The 18,027-nt window shown below is 35.0% G+C and overlaps 2 protein-coding genes across 2 annotated transcripts; one reads left to right on the top strand and one right to left on the bottom strand.

Moving 5' to 3' along the window:
• Positions 1 to 7,070: 7,070 nt before the first annotated feature.
• On the top strand, positions 7,071 to 12,146 carry LOC139845270 (phospho-2-dehydro-3-deoxyheptonate aldolase 2, chloroplastic-like). The gene is made up of 5 exons (XM_071835526.1): positions 7,071 to 7,631; positions 10,214 to 10,491; positions 10,670 to 10,946; positions 11,053 to 11,298; positions 11,697 to 12,146. Exons 1-5 carry the CDS (start codon positions 7,167 to 7,169, stop codon positions 11,967 to 11,969), a joined length of 1,539 nt encoding a protein of 512 aa, XP_071691627.1. The 5' UTR covers positions 7,071 to 7,166; the 3' UTR covers positions 11,970 to 12,146.
• Positions 12,147 to 12,502: 356 nt separating this feature from the next.
• Positions 12,503 to 17,172, bottom strand: LOC139845268 (chaperone protein dnaJ A6, chloroplastic-like). Its single transcript, XM_071835524.1, has 8 exons — positions 17,035 to 17,172; positions 16,581 to 16,699; positions 15,298 to 15,439; positions 15,161 to 15,218; positions 14,598 to 14,640; positions 13,937 to 13,985; positions 13,760 to 13,840; positions 12,503 to 13,635 (listed from the first exon to the last, which is right to left on the bottom strand). The coding sequence occupies exons 2-8, from the start codon at positions 16,685 to 16,687 to the stop codon at positions 12,769 to 12,771; spliced, it is 1,347 nt and encodes a 448-aa protein (XP_071691625.1). The 5' UTR covers positions 16,688 to 16,699; positions 17,035 to 17,172; the 3' UTR covers positions 12,503 to 12,768.
• Positions 17,173 to 18,027: the final 855 nt, after the last annotated feature.

Here is an 18,027-nt window from a genome sequence, read left to right as displayed (position 1 = left end):
TAAATCAAATAGATAGATGCTAATCTATTTTCACACGTTAGGTAATTATTATTATATTATTAATTGTATTATATTATATTATATTATATTTCTATTCTAAATTTTGTCTATTTCATATCCGTGAATTGAATGAAACACGTACTGTGGCTAATTGATACTGTGGCTAATTGATGCATTAATTGAGATTCAGTGTGCATGATTTTAACTTCCTCTATCTGAAAATAAATATCTATACAATACATCATCACCATTTCACTATCAATATCTATATTTCCTCTATTCTCTATATAATATATATCTTTTACCTTATACCCGATTATAAACTTGCTTAGCTATCTATCTATTTCTATATGTAATACATACATACATATATTCATTATATGCATCGAACTTCATCAAACCCACTTCTACATATCGGTTACCATCGAAACCCACCTTTCAACTTGTCATCACCTTGTTGTTTACAACCGATATTCGACGAAGACTGCTATTCGATCATCTTTGGTTTTGTTAGCCAGGACAACTATCAATCAACCATCCACCACCCTACAAATCTCCACCATATCACCACCTTTTTCTTCAACCTACAACAATCACCACCCGTCACCATTCCATTGAACAACCGCCGAGAACCACCACCTACACAACCACCATCAACTAAACTGCTATATCTACTTTATTTAGGTTTTGTTTTTCTGTAGAACACAGCAACTTAAGCTGTTATTTTTCCTGTCCAAAAACCTGCAACAATAACGATGAATATAGTAAACTACGATGAAGATGATGGAAACAATGAAACAAAAGCTCCTGCTATATAACTGTTTTAATTCACTGCTGTTACGCCATCTTCATCTGTTTACTGTTCCGGCCAAACTCAAATCGACTCCAAAGACAAACATCATCGTACATTCCTATTTAATACCCCTGATTCGAACCACATTTTTTCCTCTTAACTGCTGCTACTACCGGACGTTTCTTTTCTTTCTTGTTTCTTTTAAATGATAAAGATTTTGGTGAATATTATTGATAAAGTGATTGATAATGCTCTTTACAAATATAAAAGGAGTAGAGAACCGATAGCTTTTTGTTAGTGGAACAAAGTGGAACTTCATGGGAGACATAATGGGTCACATAGAATGACATTTTGTTATTTTTTGTTTAAAAAAAATAATAATGATAATTACTAGGATGATGATAGTAATAATGTACAATGATGATGATACATTGGTGAGGCTCGAATAAACTGAATGAAAGGGGACATGCATATCAAACTGCATACGTTATAGTCTCTTGTTTTGATTCTGTCGATTGGAAACTCTCAATTATAATCACACCATTTAATTAAATCCTTTTGGGCCGTGAGGATCCATTTGGTTGTTGGGCTTAGATAATATGGTTAATGGACCGTATTCTTTGTTTTGTATTATTGGGCCGAGACCCACTTGATTCACGGTTGAACTGAAACAGATTTAGGATAAATGAATTTGATGGTGATATTAGTAAGCTAGTGAATGACGATCATAATCTATGATTAAAGGATGATGACGAGTTATAATTATAGGATGATAAAGATGTTAGTTAGATGATAATGATGATTGGGTTAAGTAAATGAAAGCAGACAGAAATATGGTTAAATGTATTTAAGGGACAAAATAATTGAGAAACGATCAGATGGAACAATGGTTAGGAATGTTGTGGTTAAATGAGAAGTCTCGAGTTCGAGCCCTGACTGAGGCATTATATTTTTTTAAGCGGCCATTCCTTTGAGGTACTTACTTGTTTATTTTTATTATTATTATTATTATTATTATTATTATTATTATTATTATTATTATTATTATTATTATTATTATTATTATTATTATTATTATCATCAGTATCATTATATTACAACTTCTATTTTTAATATAATTTTACCAAGTAGAGTAGTAGTTATATAAAAACATATTTTTTTTATATAATCATAAAGATATGAATTTTAATACATTATAATTGAATTACTCTAATAAGAATCTAATATTAAAATACTAATCATTTATTTGAAATATAGATATAATTAATCTGGTTATTAAAATAGCATTTAAACTATTAAGATAACAAGTATATTAATATAACTAAATAAACTTAGTTGATTAATATTATATGTGTTAATATATATATTTGATATAGGTTCGTGAATCTGAGGCTAACCCTACACTTGTTTAATGTCGTCATATGTATTTTTACTACAAAATACAGTATGGTGAGTTTCATTTGCTCCCTTTTTACTCTTTACGTTTTTGGGCTGAGAATACATGCAAATGCTTTATTAACTGTTTTACAATATTTATATGCGTGAGTTTCATTACTCCCTTTTTATATATATTTTTGGGCTGAGAATACATGCGCTGTTTTATAAATGTTTTACGAAATAGGCACAAGTACTAAAACTAATTCTATGTGGGTTTAAACCAGAAATATACCCTTAGCTTGGTAACGTTAAACTACTTGTCTATGTACAGTAGGCGCGAATCCTAAAGATAGATTTATTGGGCCTGACAAACCCCATCCTGATTATAGGATGCTTTAGTACTTCGAGGTTATTTTAAACACACCTGATTTGGTGTACTTCAGAGGGTAAAACATGAACGTTAAGGCTTGTTACCGGGTGCCTACAACTTATAGAATACTTTTATACACTTGCGAGTGTACATATATTTATAAACGGAAATCTTGTTGTCTATTAAGATATTGAAATGATTGTTATGATAAACCTATGAACTCACCAACCTTTTGGTTGACACTTTTAAGCATGTTTATTCTCAGGTATGAATTAAGTCTTCCGCTGTGCATTTGCTCATTTTAAGGACATTATTTGGAGTCGATCATCGCAATGGGACCAAATGTTGATGACTTCGTCCAGGTGGATAAGGACGGGTCTTCACACTCTTGGTATCGGGTTGGGTTATAGAGTCCTAACTCGTCTAAATGTAAATTGGGATTGAAACTTGTATTTTGTACGAAAGTCGTAAAATGGCTGATGTGGGCCCGGCGTTGTAAAACTCGTTTTATTATTGGAACGTGTTAGTTTTATCTAATATTATATGTTGTGAAAAGCGTTTAATCTAAAAGTGTCGGGAAGTGGGAGATCTTTAATTAAAAATTGGAAATTTCGGACAGAAGCTGACCAGGCCTTGTGCGCGGCGCGCTCCACTTATATATATATATATATATATATATATATATATATATATATATATATATATATATATATATATATATATATATATATTGCTGCGTATTCGGTTGGATAACGTGTTGAGTCGTTACATAGCAAATGCATCTCGAGCATCTGCCAATGAACATACGCGGTCTTCCATTGCGGATGGTAGTGGATTTGGTATGGCGTAGTAGGGAGCGATTTCATCCAAGAATTCCACTCTTTCGCGCAATCATAGCGCAGCAGCATATGTTGAAAATTGAGCAGAAACAGGCTGAGAGTTAAGGATTTTTCTGGCCAACTCTGGCAAATGTTGGCGAAGCTTGGTAAACTGAAGCTTCGCAGAAGCTATAGCAGCTAGAGCGTTGTCTCGCTCTGTAGTTAGCTTAGTAAACTCCTCTGTTAATGAATTAATAGTAGCTTGGAGGCTGTTTTCTTTTTCAGCTGCAGTAGAAACCTGCTGTTTTAAATCATCAACCGCGATTTTTGCTGCAGTGAGTTCATAAGAGAGGTTAACACAGTGCTTTTCATTGTCCGCAGCTTTGGCCTTCTCGGTGTTATACCTCGTCTTTTCAGCCTCAAGAACGTTGAAGAACTGTTCTTGACGGCATATCATATCATAAGCAGAATTGAAGCACATGTAGAAATTCTGCACAAAACTGTTGTGCGCAGAGAGCTTTGAAAATTCGTGGCGAAGCTCGTTAGGGATTGCCATCTTCATTTGTTGGCACTGATCTTGCGCTGCAGCGGAAGAGGCATAAGTGTATCCCGATAAACCGTCAATTCTCACACCATAAGAGTCGGGTGGGGTGCGAAATAACTCGGTAATTTGCTCAACAGTATGTGGGCTGAGATAAACTAGATTGAAAGGTGAATCACCTGCAAAACAAAGCAATTAATTAATCAGCGAAATAAAAAGCATAGCGAATGTTATAAACATGAAATAATGCTCGCGATGTACCAGGTTGCTGATCCCCTTCATAATCCGATGTAACTGGATTATCGTAAAGGGCGGCGTCGTGTTGCTTGAGTTTTTTACTCTGTGATGATGGCGGCGTCTAGTATGGTCGCTTGGTGGAGCTTGGCTTGGCGGTAGGAGATTTCGAAGTCAAATCGATGACGGGAATTGATTGTTTCTCTTTGCCAGAAGACGCCGTCGATTTGGACTCTGGGCTAGTTAATAGTTTTGTAATTAGTGTTTTCGGATTTACTTTGCTATCAACTTCGTCAATCTTCATTGTAGAGTGAAAGAGAATTACGAGAAAGAAAGAAGTTGGGGAGATGAAATGAATGTTTTGGTTAAATTGCGAAGTGTTTCAGAGTAGCGAGTGGGAAATTGGTGGTTATGGACGCCGATATATATATATATATATATATATATATATATATATATATATATATATATATATATATATATATATATATATATTTATATATATATATAGGGGAAATAAGGGTGCTAATTAATTGTGTTAAGTATCCGTTGTGATAATTTAAACGGTAATATTTTTGCGGATAAAAACGGTAACTTTATTTGCTGTAACGGTAACAAAGGCAAGGCGAAAACGTTTTAATGCGAATAATAGCCAAGATAACTGCGAATTTTTAGAGTTTATCATGATACATCTACTATGCAAGATATATCATAATAAACTGGGGGACTTGATCATATACATAACATTGTATATGTATATTTTGTTTGCTAAAGGTTAAAAACAGAAGTTACGCGAATTATAAGCAAAAGGCTTGAGATATCCGCTGAAAATAAAGATAGCGGATAAGTTTCCGCGCTGATAAAAGACTGCGGATCATTTCGCTAAGTTTCCGCGGATAGTTAAGCAATCCGCAGGCCGTGAATATTTCTAATACTATAAATAGGGAGCATGGCCTCTCATTTATAGGTTGTTGATTCTCTGCCATTTGCCTGAACCTTTGTAATTTTCTCTTGTGATCTTGCCCAGGGAACTTTACATTGTTTTTAAGGTGAATCATGCTAATTAACAATCAATACCGGATGGGGGTGGTTGATCACTTGATAGCTAATGTGAAAGACGATCATCGGGGCCCAAAATATTCATCAAACATCACATCCTCCATCTTAATCATATTGCACTCAATCCTTAATTAAGTAACACATTAATTATGGATTGATCATTGTTTTTTGTTGTGGAGTATTGTTGGTGTTGGTTTTTGGTGTAGGTTAAGAGTATTATGGTATTGTGTCAAAATATATTGGGTAATTATTAAAAAGGAACATAAATAATATTCTAAAATTAATAAAAAACTAATAAAAAAAACAACTAACGCACGGATTTTGGTGTTGAATTCCAACCAACACCACATAAATGCCTCATACCCAACTCAATACGGACAAATTCGTGTTGCCTTTTGCCATGGCCATGTAAGCATCCAACGGCATTGCCTTCATACCGATACAATCGACCTAATAAAATAATAAACTGAAAATATTCTATTGACAAAATTACTCCCGTCGTCCTTGAACTTTTATCCAAATCACTGACGTCGTCCTTAAACTTTTTTTTGCTTGGGTCGTCACTGTACTTTCAAAAAATAACGCTCGTCGTCCTTCTGTTTAGTTGCCGTCTCTTTTTTCTAGTTAACCTGGAACATGTGCAAGACATGTGAGGGTAGTTTTGTCACTTTAATCTCATTCTTCCTTTCCGGTTCTTCATCTCTTTCCTTCTCCTTCATTCATCCCAATTCATATACCCTAATATCCAATAGAATTCATATACCCTAATAGCTAACTAAATTCATCTCAAATCATAACCCTAATATCAAAAAGTCATCGCGTACAAATGGCTCAGCACCACAAAGACTACTACAATCAAAAAGTCATCGCAATCATCGAGATCTACCACGAAGACTACTACTTAAATGCCATCACATTAAAAAAACGCCGCTAACCACTATGGATCTGGCGGGTACAACTACTAACTGAACCGTTGGTGGTCGTCGATACGTTTATTCGAACTGCTGTGAGTTGAATTGAAGATTGGGGCCTTAGATTTTCGGTTTAGTCGACCCTGGAATACGAACCATGAATTTACTACCATATGAAGTTTTGTAATATTTAGGTGTCGTAGCTTAACAAATTGGATTTGTAAGTTTAGGGGTTTTAGAAATAAAATCAGATATGGTATCTGATATGGTGGGCTTTGTTCATAGCCTGAGAAAATTACTTCGTAGATCTTGATGCCTAACTTCAAGTATGTGATTCTTTATCTTTATTTTACTCTGTAGATCTTGATGCATCTGGGTTTTATTTTTATTTTTACTTCGTAGATCTTGATGCATCTGGGTTTTATTTTTATTTTTACTTCGTAGATTTTGATGAAAAAAATTACTCTGTAGATCTTTGATGCATCTGTGTTTTTATATTATTCGTATCTATGTAAAAATTAATGAGTGTGTGAAAAGATTAGACGTTTGTTTGTACGTATTCGATGCGTCACACAGAAACAAGAACAAAGGTCAAATTGAATTTAAAGGTATTTATTTATTTTTATAAATTAATTGTTATTAATTTTATTGAATTTTGGTGGAGAAGGGAGATATTTAAAAGGAGTAAAAAAGGGGAAAGGACTGAAATACCCTCACATGTCTTGCACATGTTTCAGGTTAACAGAAAAAGAGACGGCAACTAAACAGAAGGATGAAGAGCGTTATTTTTTGAAAGTACAGTGACGACCCAAGCAAAAAAAAGTTTAAGTACGACGTCAGTGATTTGGATACAAGTTCAAGGGCGGGAGTAATTTTGTCTATTCTATTAGATAAAGAATAAAAATATTCGGTGGCCACTATATTTAATACGTGTCCTATGTACTGTACCTCCAGACACGTCAGTACGTCTCGTATGTGGCGGACCCCATAACATAACATTTATCATCGTCAATCGAATTCCCAATTTCCATCGGAAAAAAAAATCAATCAATACCCCGCCGCCATGACAACAACCATCGCCGGAGCCACTACAAACCTCCTCAAGCAGCCACCACAACCCCACCAGCACAACAAACTCTTCAAACCCACCCAAATCCTTCTCTCAAAACAACCCAAACGTCATCTCATCACAGCTGTTCGCGCAGCCGAAAAGATTCCCGCCAAATGGACACCTGAAAGCTGGAAAACAAAACCAGCTCTTCAAATCCCAGATTACCCGGATAAAGATCAGCTGGAATCCGTTCTGAAAACGTTGGAATCTTACCCGCCTATTGTGTTCGCCGGTGAGTGCCGGAAACTGGAAGAACGGTTGGGTGAGGCGGCGCGTGGGGATGCGTTTTTGCTTCAAGGTGGTGATTGTGCAGAGAGTTTTAAAGAGTTTAAAACTGATAATTTAAGGGATACTTTTAGGTTGTTGTTGCAGATGGGTGTTGTTCTCATGTTTGGTGGCCAAATGCCAGTTATTAAGGTAATATCTTTATTTTAATTTTTTTATTTGTTTTTCTAAAAGTATGCATTTTCTGTCTAATCTTATTTGTTTAATGCACCCATGAGAATAGTATGTTGCCTTTGCTCAAGTTCAGTACCACATGCCCACATAGGCATATATTATATTCATAGGGATGATACATTCAGGGACGAAGGATAATGGGGGCAGGGGTGGGCCCCGGCCACCCCACAAAAATTGATCCCAAATAGCATTTTACTTATTTATAAAGGTTTAGTATGAAAATTTGTACAATTAGGCCATCCTTTATACATTTGAGTCATCCTTTGCATTACTAATCCAATAGCATGTTTTAGATATTGAGCTTTTAATTATTGTTTTTTCTTTTTTTTCGGCCGCAACTACAAATCTACTGTCTACTTATACTAAATTATACGTAGTACAACTTTTTTTTTTCTTAATTTTTATTTCAATTATAATTTTTATCTTTATACTCCTTCCATATCATATTAATAGTCTACAGAAAAAATACACACAGTTTAAGATAATGTCATAAAAGTACTGCACTTCGTGTTTACTTTCTAGTTTTATCCTTACATTTTCTTTCTCCTTTAATCTTATCCACATACATTAAGGGCATAATAGAACTTAAGCTTATTATTCTTTTCTATTTATGAAATTGAACTATTAATTTAGGACATCCTAAAATGGAATAGTGGACTAGTAAAGGGACTATTACTTTAATCTTTAATTTAATTAATTAATATAGAATTAGTAATATTGTTATAAATAAATTGAATATTGAATATTGATATCTTAATGAATAAAAAGGCCAATGTTTAACACACAACGTTTATGTTTAGAATTGAACTATGTGTTTATTAATTAACTGAGTTGAATGATTAATTAGACTACAAGAATAATTTTATACTGAATTATTTTTGCAGTAGCTAAAAAGTCACAAACGAAAAAAATAACTTCGTTTTTAAGAGAATCTAGTGACGTAATGATGCATAAAGCATACGACACTACACGTTTTGTTTTATTTAACTCGGCCACCCTAATGTTACTTTTCAAGCTCCGTCCCTGGATACATTAGTTATGGATCAAACAACCAGGATATAATTGTATATTTGCATTTTTTTTTTTTTTTTTTTTTTTTTGTTTTGTTTACAATTAGCATTGATTCAAAATGTAAGGGCCTATTTAGATCATTCTTTTTTGTATATATTTAAAATTTTCATGTAATGTTAAATTGTTAATAAAAATTCTATGAATTTTTAAGCTGTGGGCTCTATTCTTTGGTTGTGCACAAGGCCTTTGAAATGCATTAGCCCTAAGCCCCTACCCAAAACCCCCTCATTGTGAGGTAAGGTGGTGAAATATGGCCCATTTCCTACAGAGGGGACACGGCCTCGTGTTCCACCCAGGGCCGTGTCCCACACTGACATGTCCAACAGGGAGATGCTGAATTGATATTTGTTGTTTCTCTAAGCCATTTCATTTAATTATGTTAATACTAATATTTGCTCTTGTTTTGTATTGTTTTGCAACTTTCATAACTGTTTATCATGTGTTTTAACAGCCCATATGACCCCATCCCCGAAAAAGAAACAAACAGAATCAGAACCTGGACTGCGCACCAAACCAGAACATAGACAGGCTCTTGAGAGCTAAAAACAGCTGTTCTATGTTATCCATACCAAATAACTACCTAAGCTCACCCCCCCTCATTTTCAAATTCATTTGTTTGGTTAATAAGAAAATGGTCATTTTTAAAGAAATATTTAATGTTGGTTCATGAATCATGGAATGAAGAGATGGATTCATTTTTGTTTTCATAGCTACTTATTGTTTACCTGTAGATAGTCTATCTTGTATGGCAGCAATAGATAGGTAGATTGTGTTAAAGGATGCATCTCAATTTTTGGACCCGAGTTGTCAAACCAATTACTTAGGCACCGTTTGACTCACGGAATCCAATGGGATTCCGGCGGAATTGGAATTGGAATTGAATTTAGACACACTAAATTCAATTCCGATTCCGCCGGAATCCCATTGACTTCTGTGAGCCAAACGGGGCCTTAGTAGTGGAAAATTGACTTTTTTACATACAAACCAAAGAAAATCTTGATTGTGAAGTCAAATTCACATCTGTGGATTTATCAAGCAAGTTTGAACAGGTTGAGTTTGTCAATTGTTAAGTTTGTCAATTGTTAATCTGTTAATACCTTATTTAATTTTGAACTTTTAGTACTTCCCATATGCGACATTGTAATGAGACGTAGTATTGATTTGATTTTTATTGCACTTTTAGCCTAAGGTTCTATATATGATACAGTTTAAAATTAAACAAAGCCCACAACATTTTTTTGATAGTTTACGAACTCTATTAGGCATCTAGAGTAAAATATATGGTGCTTATTGCTTTGTATAATTAAGGGTATAGTTTAGAATTGATGAATAAGCGCTCGCTAAAATGGAGACTAGATATACACATACAACCGGCTAACTGAGTATGCAAAATATCATTGTTCATCTACTACAAACAATTTGTTATGAACGTATGTATACACACTTAACAGTAATGGTTGTGTAATTAGGTGGGGAGAATGGCAGGCCAATTTGCTAAACCTAGATCAGACTCATTTGAGGAAAAAGATGGAGTTAAATTACCAAGTTACAGAGGTGACAATATAAACGGTGACTCATTTGACGAAAAATCAAGAATCCCAGACCCCTATAGAATGATTCAAGCTTACACGCAATCCGTCTCCACCCTTAACATCTTAAGGGCTTTCGCAACCGGTGGTTACGCAGCTATGCAGAGAGTTAACCAGTGGAATCTTGATTTCACAGAGCATAGTGAACAAGGCGACAGGTAATTTTTTTATTTTTTTTACAAAATCAATATTGGAAACTATAGATTAACCGAATTGAGGTTTTTTTTTTTTTTTTTTAGTTTTAGTTTTTTGGCCGAATCCCCAGTGAGGTTAGATTTAAGATTTTTTTAATATTCTTTTTTTCTTTTTTGAGTTAAATTGAACTGTGAGTGATAGGTACCGGGAATTGGCTCACCGAGTTGATGAGGCAATGGGGTTCATGGCGGCTGCTGGACTAACGATAGATCATCCGATCATGACAACTACACAATTTTGGACGTCTCATGAATGCTTGCTTTTGCCTTATGAACAAGCACTTACAAGGGAAGACTCTACTTCAGGCCTTTACTACGATTGCTCCGCTCACATGGTTTGGGTCGGTGAACGCACACGCCAACTCGATGGTGCTCATATTGAGTTTTTACGAGGTGTCGCAAACCCTCTTGGCATCAAGGTACATTTGCTAGAGTTTTTATTTTTTAATTTTTTTTCCTAACATATCATATCTTTAGTTTTATGAGGAGTTGCAAACCCTCAACATTTGAGATTTTGTGATGTAGGTGAGTGATAAAATGGATCCAAGCCAACTAGTAAAGCTGATTGAAATCTTGAATCCTCATAACAAGCCTGGAAGAATCACCGTCATTTCAAGAATGGGAGCTGATAATACAAGAGTTAAGCTTCCTCATCTGATCAGGGCGGTTCGTGGTGCTGGTCAAATCGTCACCTGGGTTAGTGACCCGATGCATGGCAACACCATCAAAGCTCCTGTTGGACTCAAAACTCGTTCTTTTGATGCTATAAGGGTACTCTCATAATTTCTGTCATGTTTTTTTCCTTAAAATTTAAATGTTAGGTGGCAAAATGTGCAAGGTCCGCTTGTTAGGTAGCTAGTCAGAAGGCCAATTTTTGGTACAGGTCGGGTTTGGTTAACCTGCAGCATACCTGTTCAATAATTTGTTTTATTTTTAACTTAAAATAAAAATTAGTCTATTTTTAACATAGTGTTTCAGGATCAGGAGGTTTGATGCTTAAAATAAAAATATTTTTGTCTAATTTTGATTGTTTTCGCGTAAGCTACTTTTTTAACCCATTCACAAGTAAAAAGGGTTGAAATTGCCACCTGTGCTTTATATCATAACCTGTTGTTGTGGGTTATTTCTTCCAATGGGGTTTTAAAGAAAGATTGTGGATTATTTTGTAGGCTGAGGTGACAGCGTTTTTTGACGTGCACGATCAAGAAGGGAGTTACCCAGGAGGTGTTCATCTTGAAATGACTGGGCAAAACGTGACCGAATGTGTTGGGGGTTCACGAACCATCACTTACAATGATCTAAGCTCGCGCTACCACACACATTGTGACCCACGGCTCAATGCTTCTCAATCGTTGGAACTTGCCTTCATCATTGCAGAGCGGCTTAGAAAGGGACGCGTCAGACGTGGTATTACTGCTACCACTGCTGGTTTTATACGTTAAATAATCTTTAGTATACTGTTTTGGTTTTGGTGAAATATATATAATGGTAACAATCAAGAGATCTATAGTGTAAGAGCAGTAAACTTATTATATGGATTTTGTATGTTCATATATACACATATGTTGGTATAGGATGGATCGATCTAAAAGAGTTATATTTGGGTTTATTTGTCAACATCTTTTGTCTTCTCTTTAATTTCTTGAATTTTTGTTAATAGTCCTTTCCATTCAAATAGATCTATTTGTTTTCCTCATACAATGAAACAACTGCAGAAATTACTTTAGTGTTATGAATATGTCATTATAACATGAATAGTTATAGCCTATAGCATGTATCATGTTACATTGGTGTCGTATGATATTATATATGTAGCGTCACAACAAACAAGATGCATAGGATGATAGTAAATAACGAACATATAATCAATCTAACACATTCTAACATGATACCAAGTTCTAACATAGTAGCATGATTCAAACTGTACACATATATGCAATCACGTCATGGTACATCGAATGCATGCCAGAATATATGATCCAAGAACGCATGAAGCTCGATCAACAATTGAAAGATGTCAAAATGGTCTCATCAATTTACATTGCTTGAGCATAATCCAAAATCCTTCTAAAGTATCAGCTACTGTATAAATTATGACAATTTATTTGTAATTGTCTACACAACCAGTATATAAACCATGTATAGATTCATGTTACATAATCTACACCTGAAAAAATCTTTCTATTTCCGTGGGTTGCATCGAGCCCTGATTCAGAAACCAAATACACATTACCCATTGCCCTATACACTGCTGCTGTTGGGAACTTTATCCTTCTTTAAACTCGAAAGTTTTTCGATTAGCTTCCTTTCTTCCCCACTCAATCGTTTTGGAATTTCTACCTGCACTCTCACCAATTGATCACCCCTCATGTTGTTTTTGTTCAGAACTGGGACCCCCTTTTTCGCCATAACAAGGGTAGTCCCGGGCTGGGTCCCGGCTGGGATTTTCAAATCTACCATCCCATCTACAGTTGGAACTTTCATGGTTGTCCCCAAAATAGCATCAATATACGTGATTTTACAAGTGTAGAGAATATTAGTGTCATCCCGTTTTAATACGGGATCTTGAAGAACATCAATCATAACAAACAGGTCTCCAGGGGGCCCACCTTTCCTTCCTGCATTACCCTCCGAACGGACCCGCAAACGGCTGCCTGCATCGACTCCAGCCGGGACTTTAAGGCTGATCCGTTTAGATTTTCTTACCCGCCCGTCTCCGTTACATGTATTACAAGGGGTTGATATTTCACCAGTTCCATTACAAGAAGAACATGTCATGACTTGTTGGAAGACACCCAATGGGGTTCGGGCTGAAGATATAACTTGACCTTGACCACCACAAGTTGTGCATTTGGATGCGCTGGTTCCAGGTTTGGCACCCGACCCACTGCAAGTTCCACAGCTCTCGAGACGGCTAACCTCGATCTCTTTTTCAACACCAAATATGGCTTCTTTGAAGTTTAAAACGAGATTGTAACCTTGGTCTTCACCTTGTGTAGCCCTTTTACGTGTATTTCGTCCCCCCATGCCTCCCATTCCTCCCATGCCACCCATCCCACCCAAGCCATCAAACAACGATTCAAAGAGATCAAACGGGTTGCTGAAATCCTGTAAAATATAAAAATAAAAAAATAACCTGAAGTGACCTGTTCAGAAGTAATTGGTTCGAAATTGCCATCTTTAGATATCTTGATTAACTTAAGAAACTAGTCTTTTGGTAGAAAGAACTTACCCCTGTGCCAACACCAGCACCTTTAAGCCCAGCCTCCCCATATCTGTCATATATGGATCGCTTTTCATCGTCTGATAAAACCTACATAATAAATTTCTCCATCAAAATGTTGACTAACGACTTATCTGTAACCCTTGACAGGCCAAACGATGAGGTAGGATTGGGTAAGAAACTGACCTCATAAGCATTGCTAATGTCCTTGAACTTTTGTTCAGCTCCGGGTTCTCTGAAACGATACAACCAAAATGAGTCATACAAGAATATAAATGTCAACGGTAAGAAATTAGTGAAAGACTGAAAATTACATAAACAATTGGACGTAGATGATATAATGCTAATCTCTCTTATCAAGAGACTACATCTAACTAGCATAATCCTCCATCAATGTGGGCAGCTGCGGCCCATATTTCATGGTGAATTTAAAACAAGTTATTCAAGTAAAAGAAGTTACGGACTTAAAGCAAAAGCAGTAAAAAAAATCAAAAATTATAGACTCCAGTTGAGCATTTAAAGAGAACCAGTAAATAACAAGCGCAGTCACACGCAGTAGAAATACTGAGGTAATTGCCGAAAAAGAAAAGAAAATATAATAGTTGTATGAGCATTTGAAGCCTACGCATCAGCTAAAGACCCCTATTGAATCCATAAACAATAACATATTTACTATATTTCGTCTCAAATATTTTTCAAATGAAAAAATAACCCATTAAAAATCTTCTTATAGCATGTATTACCAACACAAAGCAAAGCTAGCATTTAGATACTGGTAATAAATAGCAGTTAAGCTGCATCGGTTTATAGAGAATTTTCTAAAGCTGGAAGCATCAGATGAACTTACTTGTTCACATCAGGATGATAACTCCTTGCAAGCTTCCTATATGCTGAAAATGTAATTGAAGAGTTTAAACTTCTCCAAAAGCATACCATTGTCTTATATGCTCACAGAAAACATGATACAAAATCACCCAGAAAAAGTCACAATCATATTTCATGAATATTAATACCCAAACAGCCACAACAAGTCATTGCAAGCATGCAGATTGGACTATAAGAAACATATTGACAAGATGGTGCATACCAAGCCCAAGTATCATACTCAAGGACATTAAGGGTGGACACAATAGAGCATTTAGGGTGGACACAATAAATTTATACAAACCAATTTTGGATCTGATCACTCAATAAATTAGTCGGTGCGTTCAACAATTAAAAAGTAATAAAAGTGAAGAGATGATGTCAATTGCTTTCAAGTAAATAAATACGTAAATGATCAGCATAGATCATGCATCAACAGTTACTGGTACAATATTATAAGTTTATAACAAGTATTCTATAATGAACTAAGAACAGATAATAACTTCAAAACTCCCATCAAGCTTCCAAGGACGGAGTTTTACTAACCACTTTTTATTTCTGATTTGCTAGAATCCTTTGACACGCCAAGTACTGAATAATAATCCTGTGTGTTCAGATACTCTTTATTAAGCATGTGTATAACAAAGGGAGGGAACATTAAAAAAAAAATATATATTACTTACACTTTCGGCCCTAACAATGAGGCGGCCACCTCTTCTGTGAAGAGATTTACCAAATGACCCCGTACTGTATAGAGCATGCAAAGAATCTTGTGAACAGAAGGCAGAGCACGGTGACGTCAACTCTCGTGTATTGATTGACACACTGACATATAAACAAACGTTTGTCTTACACCAAAAGATGTGAAATACCGCATTTGTTTTTATAATGTAAACGTCTAACAAGCACTGTAAAGAATAGAAGAAGTTAAAAATTTAAACATATATCCTCGATAAAGCTTCTTCCGTCACTTAAAATAACAAGCACAACCACTTGAAATTAATGAAAAGAAAATACGAAAACTATACTAAGCGAAATCTTTCAGTAAGCTATTAAAATTCTCTTAAGTTCTTATCAAATATTGTAGATTGAAGCCACCAAGAAGAATACACTTCAGCAGTTCAACTACAGCCAACTAGATATTGAAATTAGTTGTGACTAGGGATATGTAAAAAAAATTGGTTCCTTCGTTTACAAAACAATCGGTTTCGGTACTACGCGGTTCGGTACCGGTACTCCCAGAGTGAAAACAGAAATACAAAATGAATATAAAGGGTCATGGGATGTATGTAATATAGTCCATGTTAGGGAAAAGAAAACATATAACGCAAAAAAGATTAAATGACTATCTTTTCACATTTGGGTAAAAACAATTAGCTTGATTGTTCTGAAGTTTTAAAAGCTATAGTAGTCCCTTTGCTTTCCTTGTTACTAATTAGACAAGTCCCCACTTATCACATTCAAGAGATATTATATGTTGGATGGATTAACTTATAACTACCGAATGAAATCTACAATATGTGCATATTAATGAGGTAACAACAATTGTACCCAAATTAAAGGATTAGTTTAGCTAAATTAAGAGTTTTGAGCCAAGTTAATGAGCTAATAACGACTAAGCATAGTTTAACTAGACATGTAAGATTTCGGTACTATATGGTATCGGTACCAAAAAACCGTTCCCGGTACCTCAGTATGGTATTCAGGAGAAGGGTTTGGTCTTTTTTGGTATGGGAACTAAGCCGTTCGGTACGGTATTGGTACCGATACCAGTATACCATCCCTAGTTGTGACATACTGGGATGAGGTATAAGTATCTTCAGATTAAAAAACATGGCCAAATCTGTTTGAAATGAATATTTGCCAAGACTTCTCTATGACATGAGATAATCATTTCTAACAAATTCATCAGCTAACGGACACTATCTTCAACATTGAACAGAGGTAACAAGGTAACAGTACACACCAAGGCAACTGCATTGATGAATAGCTTGTTGAAGAAGCTTTAGACATTAGTTGAGGTTGAACTCCCCACCTAGCCACCCATGTGCTCCCTCCAGGTACTATTGACATTAGATATACTCTCTGCAACAAGCAAAATAATACACATTTTCACAACACTATCTAAAAATTAACTACTGTAGCTAGTATGAGGTTGTGAACAATCACCAAACCTACGGCATTAAATTAAATTTGATAATGTAAATTACTATTTCTTGCAGGATAAACTAAGGCATGTTGTTGAATAATACACCAGAATATACATATACTTGAACAAAACCCTAACACCGACGAATAAGTAGATACACAAAACTAGCGAGTATGAAAACAGAGGTGGTGAGCTAGAGTAGATAGGTAAATCATATTGAATCAATGCGAACAGATTAGAATTAGAATTAGAATTAGATTGAAAAGGAGACCTGAAATGAAGGTACAGAGGACTGTGCAGCGTGGAATTGAGGTATGGATGGCGGAGATGTGATGGTGAACTGTGGAAGGCGAGTATGGGGGGCTTCAGTTGGTGGTTGTAGGAATTAGGAATGATGTTTCTAGACAGATAGACAGGATTTTTTTTTTTTTTTTTTTTTTTTTTTTTTTTTTTTTTTTTTTTTTATGGAATAAGACTTTTTTCTTTCTTTTTTTTTGTGTTGGGTCTTAAAATGAAGGTACAGGTTTCTAGACAGACTTTTTTTTTTTCTTTCTTTTGTGTTGGGTCAGGTCGAGACGTTCGAAGAGAGGATCGAAGACTTTCAAATATATAAATATATAAATGTATATATGTGTGTACATATTTTAAAGCCAAAATTTTTAATTGACTAATTTGTATCTATAATCGCTATCACCGTTAATATAATACAGAAAATTTAAACTAAAATACGAAAAATTTGACCGAATTTCTGGCTTTTTCGAATATTGGGAGACTTTGACATGCTCTTTTTCAAATTTGACCCGAATTTTAACCATTGACTGTCATATTAGACGGTTTTCTTCGAAACGGGACATGCTATTCACCAAGCCGTCGTCACGGGTGTCGCAACGGCTCGAGACGGGGTGTTTTGCAACAGTGGTGGTTGTAAATTAATCTTTAATTTTTAATTTTAATATAAAAAATGACAAAATAAATTTTGAGATGGTTAATGAAATTAATCGATCACAATTTGAATTTATTCTTTTCTTATTTTTCTATTTTTTCTATTCATTGTTTATAATCTTTTATGTTTTTCTTGTGAAATTGTGTGGTTAAGGTCTAAGGGTGTGTTTGGATAAACTAGCTGGAAGTTAGAGCTGGAAATTACAGGTGAAGGTTATTTTTTAAGCTAGAAGTTAGAGTTTTTTTAATAAATGTTTGATAAAGTAGTTTTATGATGGTACAAATAATTCCAACATGCCTTAATTTCAATAATAACTTTTAT

Source organism: Rutidosis leptorrhynchoides, chromosome 4 (genome assembly GCF_046630445.1).
Source record: "Rutidosis leptorrhynchoides isolate AG116_Rl617_1_P2 chromosome 4, CSIRO_AGI_Rlap_v1, whole genome shotgun sequence".
Lineage (NCBI taxonomy): Eukaryota > Viridiplantae > Streptophyta > Magnoliopsida > Asterales > Asteraceae > Rutidosis > Rutidosis leptorrhynchoides.
The sequence above is the reverse complement of the archived record's forward strand: the minus strand, read 5'-3'. Positions and strand labels throughout refer to the sequence as shown.

Coding starts and splice junctions, on each gene's coding strand:
- LOC139845268 (XM_071835524.1), bottom strand. CDS start 16,687: ATGTCAATAGTACCTGGAGGGAGCACATGGGTGGCTAGGTGGGGAGTT. Junction 15,440..16,580: donor TCATCAATGCAGTTGCCTTG/GTGTGTACTGTT, acceptor TTTATATGTCAG/TGTGTCAATCAATACACGAG. Junction 15,219..15,297: donor TCATTGTTAGGGCCGAAAGT/GTAAGTAATATA, acceptor CTGAACACACAG/GATTATTATTCAGTACTTGG.
- LOC139845270 (XM_071835526.1), top strand. CDS start 7,167: ATGACAACAACCATCGCCGGAGCCACTACAAACCTCCTCAAGCAGCCA. Junction 10,947..11,052: donor CAAACCCTCTTGGCATCAAG/GTACATTTGCTA, acceptor TTTGTGATGTAG/GTGAGTGATAAAATGGATCC. Junction 11,299..11,696: donor GTTCTTTTGATGCTATAAGG/GTACTCTCATAA, acceptor ATTATTTTGTAG/GCTGAGGTGACAGCGTTTTT.